The sequence below is a fragment of the Anomalospiza imberbis genome, chromosome 7, assembly GCF_031753505.1.
Source record: "Anomalospiza imberbis isolate Cuckoo-Finch-1a 21T00152 chromosome 7, ASM3175350v1, whole genome shotgun sequence".
NCBI classification, from domain to species: domain Eukaryota; kingdom Metazoa; phylum Chordata; class Aves; order Passeriformes; family Viduidae; genus Anomalospiza; species Anomalospiza imberbis.
The window spans coordinates 36,034,721-36,039,346 of record NC_089687.1 but is presented as its reverse complement, the minus strand read 5'-3'; the positions used below and the strand labels follow the sequence as shown (position 1 = coordinate 36,039,346).

At 50.0% G+C, this 4,626-nt stretch overlaps 1 protein-coding gene across 1 annotated transcript; it reads right to left on the bottom strand.

Annotated features, from left to right (window-relative positions):
- Nucleotides 1–562: 562 nt before the first annotated feature.
- On the bottom strand, nucleotides 563–4,347 carry LOC137477468 (putative methyltransferase DDB_G0268948). Its single transcript, XM_068196591.1, has 6 exons — nucleotides 4,186–4,347; nucleotides 3,723–3,883; nucleotides 3,274–3,487; nucleotides 2,652–2,752; nucleotides 2,389–2,526; nucleotides 563–987 (listed from the first exon to the last, which is right to left on the bottom strand). Exons 1-6 carry the CDS (start codon nucleotides 4,294–4,296, stop codon nucleotides 897–899), a joined length of 816 nt encoding a protein of 271 aa, XP_068052692.1. The 5' UTR covers nucleotides 4,297–4,347; the 3' UTR covers nucleotides 563–896.
- Between the last annotated feature and the right edge of the window lie 279 nt (nucleotides 4,348–4,626).

Below are 4,626 nucleotides of genomic sequence, written 5' to 3'. Positions count from 1 at the left end.
GAGAAGCTTTCTCGCCAAGGACAGGAATTACAGGAAAGGGAAAGTTCCCTGCAGAGGGTGGGTCTGGACTTGAAATATCCAGAAGGCAAACAGAAGGTGACCTGTGCCAGGGTATGCCCAGCTTTGAGCCCTCATGTCTCCCCTTGCCCCTCCCAAAAAATGCAGCCTCTAATCTTCCCTAAGATTGCAGTGTGGGTGGGTGATAGGGGCACAAAGCTGCTCTCCCTTCAGCAGTGATCCCATCAAGGCTCCTGAGCTGTTCTGAGGGGCCTCACTAGGGCCAAGGCACTCCTGGGGCAGGTAAGGTGCTGATACCTGCACCGGGAATGGGGGCACACTGTGGGTGACAACAGCCCCTTTCCAGGGCAGCCCTCAAAGACAGTGCACAGCTCCTCGCTTAGCTGGGGCAGGAAAAGGGCTCAATGGCCCTTCCTACCCAAAACCCACCCTCCCCAGGGAGCAGAGGGGCACTGAGGGCATCAGGACACTCAATGTAGCACAGTTATTCCCACACCAGTGAATGCTCCACAGCCTCTTTGTAAGACAGGAACCACAGACAACATTTTCTCAGCTTGCCTTTTAATTATTATTAATTGTGTAAGAAATGCAGTGAGTTTCTCAGCCATTCCTGTGATTCTCTTCCCCATGTGTTACTAAACCAGCAATCCACAATGAGACACTTCCAGTGCTGAGGGAGCAGCACTGGGCAGACAGCAGCACCAAGGTGGACAGGAACCTGAGGGGCATAAAACCCCATCTGCTTTCCACAGGAGACCAAAATTTCTATCAGCAAAATCAGCAGTAATCTTCCCAAGGAGTCAGAGCAGTTACAAGCAGGTTTTAGGAAACAATCCACCTTCCCTTGTAGCACCAGATCAGGAGAAGGGTTTGCTCTCTCAGCATCCCTTGCACCCCAGCACACAGACATGCCTCACCCAGAACTCCACCGGGGTCTCACGAGACGAAACTCCCATTGTCTCCAGCATCCTGAAAGGACAAGCAGAGGAAGGGTCTCACCCTGCCCAGACAGCTCCCACCACCAGCAGCACACAGGGGGGATGGCAAATGCTTCCAGCTGCTGCACAAGGGCTCTTCTGGACAGTGAATAAATGAGCAGGCACCCTTTCCCCACAGGCCCTTGCTGGGGCTGAAACAGATCAGTGAATGTTGGAATGCAAGTCTCTCTGAGGAACTCGGAGAGGGAGATGAATGCAGGCATTGAATTAAAGCCTCTAGAGAAATTAAGATATATTAAACCACACGGATATGAAGCAGAAGTGTAGGTTTAAGTTTTAAGTAAACAGAAGTGTGAGTTATAGTTTTAAGTAAGTTTAAGCTTTAGGTTTTAAGTAAGTAGAAATACATTTTAAGTGCTTTAAGAAACTGTATTAGCTAGCAAAGGCCCTAAGGCCTAGTTTAAAGTTCAGCAACTTAGCCCTAGACATAAAAACATAGCAGAACCTTGCCACTAGAATAGATAGAATTATTCACATAAAACAGATAAAATTACATGTGTAAATAGATAGAACTATTCACGTAGATAGATAAACTTTTAAGTAAGAAAACAGTACATTTGCATAAATAGGTAATATTATATATGTAGTTTTTTAGAGAACTGACACTACTTTTGTACTACTTTTGCACATTAGAATCAAGCTTAGATTGGTTTGGAAAGAATGTTTTAGAATCATGTTTTTAGTTGATTGGATATTTTGTGAATAAAAAGTCCCTGTAAGGGGGTGTAAAAGACAACATCATTGACCACCACAACCATCAAGAACCACAACAGAAGAAGAAAGCAGACTGTGGTCCCTGCTGCTGCTCAGGACATTGGACTCTGTGCCAGGGATCAACTGTTGCTGCTGCTGTTCCTGCACAGAACCTGGGACTCGACTCCAGAAAGCAGCCTTGCAGCTGCTGCTCTTGCTTGGGACTCTAAGCCAGGAAGCTTTTGCATGGACTTTAACACCTTGAACTCTTTGCCTTGGGGACTGGTGTATTCATGCAATAAACAACCTTACAGCAGCCCACAACTGCTCGTGTCTCTTTGAAGACCCTAGACCCACTAAAGCTCGACAGGTGAAGATGCAACCACCAGTATTCTTCATGCCCTTTGCCAATTAAAAGCAAGGTAAAGAAACTCAGGATAGTCCCATGTCAGAGGTTTCATGGATTCATCAGTGCAAGCACATCCTACTGCTATCCAGGCTTAAAATCTAAGGATCTGCTGTTGAAGCCCTGACAAGTGTCCACCCCTGAGGGAACTGAGGGAGCACATCCCTGCACATTCCCTTGCAGCTTTGAAGGGGTCTGCACAACCTCCCTCTGCACGCACTGTGCAGGACGGGTCCTCCACATTCTGCTTGCTTTCCCAAGCAGTTTTCTCACCTCTTTTCAGTCTCTTGGAGGAGGGATGTTGCAGCTGTAGGGTCATTTTTCTTAAAGGTTTGATATGAAGAGGTAGACTCCATGTAACCAACCACGCCCTCAACAGTCATGGGAATTGGGTCATAGATATCAGTGACTCTACAAGAGACATGAGCAAGAAAGGAGCATTGGCAAGTTAAATCTCAAAGCCAGGGGAACATGGACCACAGGTTGACATGGTGGTGGATAAAATATCTGACACCATCAAAGGTGGTTCTGCTCACCTCTTCTTGTCTGGGAACGGCAAGGCCTCAAAGATCTCTTTGTAGTCATCCAAGACGTATTTTACTCTATTATTTGAGTATTTTAAAATCTTGTCCCAGCACTGCAAAGACAGTGTATTGAAAACAAACAAAAAATCACTTGAAGTTCTCAGATGCCACTTAACTCAGGTTTGGGCCTGCATCTGATACATTCATATATGTCCTTTTTTTAAAAGACTTGTTGCATTAAAATACACCAAAATCTTGCTAATGTCAAGAATTTAAGGATCCTGTTCTAGAAATAAGGCTCCTGTCCTCCCTAGACAGCTCTTACTCATAGTGGAAAGTCTCCTTTTATCCAATTGTTAAAACAACCTTTGTCCAGAAAGATTCCTAAAAAAAGGCCTTCTTCCCAACAGTTTCTACTTCCCATTCTTTTCACTGTCATCAGGGCAACAGGAAAAGTCTCCTGGACAATACCAGCTCCCAGATCTGCCCCATCAGTTCTCATGTCCCTCTCTTCATGATCCAGCCGGCCCAGTGTGGAAGTCTCTAAATCCCTGCATTAGGATTCCTCTCGCCACAGCCCCTCAATCCCACTGCTCCCTCTCTGTGCCCGAGCGCTACCCGTTTCCCAGCTGACCTCCCTGAAGGCTCTGGTGAGCTGTTGGGAGCAGTCCCCGTAGCGCAGGCTCATGTCCGGGGTGTAGGTGCTGATGGCCACGCAGCCGCCCGGCCTCAGCACGCGCTGCGCCTCCCGCATGAACCGCTCCATGTCAAACCAGTGCGCGGCCGTGAACGAGGCCAGCACGTCCACGGAGCCGTCCTGGAACGGCAGCTCCTCTGCTGGGCACACGCTGCGGGGCAAGGGGAAAAGCCACGGCTCAGGGGGTCTCAGGGTGTTTCTGGATGGTTTGGGATGCAAGACCACGCCTTCCGGGAGTCTAGGATTATGCCTGCTCACACCAGGAACTCCATCAAATGGAGTCTGTGGTGCCGGCCGGCTCTTACAACAGTCATACTCACAAACCGCCACCTCCACGTGAGGACCTGAATTCTGCCTTTGGCTGAGCCTGCTGTCCTGATACTCACAGGTAAGAGATGTTGGGCATGCAGGGGGTGTCCTTGGCCTCCTGGATCTGCGCTTCGCTGATGTCTGTGCCCACCACCTTCTTGAAGTGCTCCCCAAGAAAGTGGGTGCCTTGTCCAGAGCCACAGCCAACATCCACCACCAGCTCCGCAGGGATTGCTTTCTGCAGGGAGGAGTGGGTGTGTCTCAGTGGGCAGCCACCCCATTCCTGTGCTTTTACCCCACTGCTTCCCCCAGCACTCACTCAGGAACAGCCTTGCCATGGCAGAACCTGTAGAAAGCCTCTTCTATGCCCCCATCTGGCCATGAGCCCTGCTGCTTTATCCTTCCCTGAGGCACCAACCAAGGTGACACTCCCAGCAAGGTAAACATTGCCACCCGCAACTAAATACTCCTTGGATTTTTCCCCACCCACAATTAAATACTCCTGGGATTTCTCCTCCAGCCTGGCTGTACCCCACTCACCTTTTCCCGCAGGTAGGAGAGGATGGTCTGCTGCAGCTCTTTGCCCGGTGCAAACCTGTATTTCTGGTAGACGGCCGCATGCCCTCTGCCCTCGAACATCTGGGTGGCCATGCTCGGCTGACCTGGCACCTGGGAGGAGGCAGCAAGCCGGGGATGTCACACGGCACCAAAGTCCTGCCGCCTCCCTAGCCAGGGACCGCAGGCACTGGAGCCTCCAGCCAGTTCCCGGCGGGGCCACGGGGAGGACTTTGCCCGTGAGGTTCCAGCAAGGGAGCGTGAAACTGCTCTCCAGGAATCCCTCCCACAGCCCTAAGCTCATCGCAGGAGCAAAGCAGCGGCGTCCGACAGGAAAAGCTTTCTAGGTTTTTACACACCCCATAAGGAGTGTTTAACTCCATTGCTTCCCTCACCCACCCGGCTGTTTCCTCAAATAATTCACTG

Excerpts from the sequence above, each read along its gene's own strand:
- LOC137477468 (XM_068196591.1), bottom strand. The coding sequence starts at position 4,296 with ATGGCCACCCAGATGTTCGAGGGCAGAGGGCATGCGGCCGTCTACCAG. Across the intron at positions 3,488-3,722 it reads ATGCCCAACATCTCTTACCT|CGTGTGCCCAGCAGAGGAGC; the intron begins GTGAGTATCAGG and ends CTTGCCCCGCAG. Across the intron at positions 988-2,388 it reads CTCCAAGAGACTGAAAAGAG|GATGCTGGAGACAATGGGAG; the intron begins GTGAGAAAACTG and ends TTGTCCTTTCAG.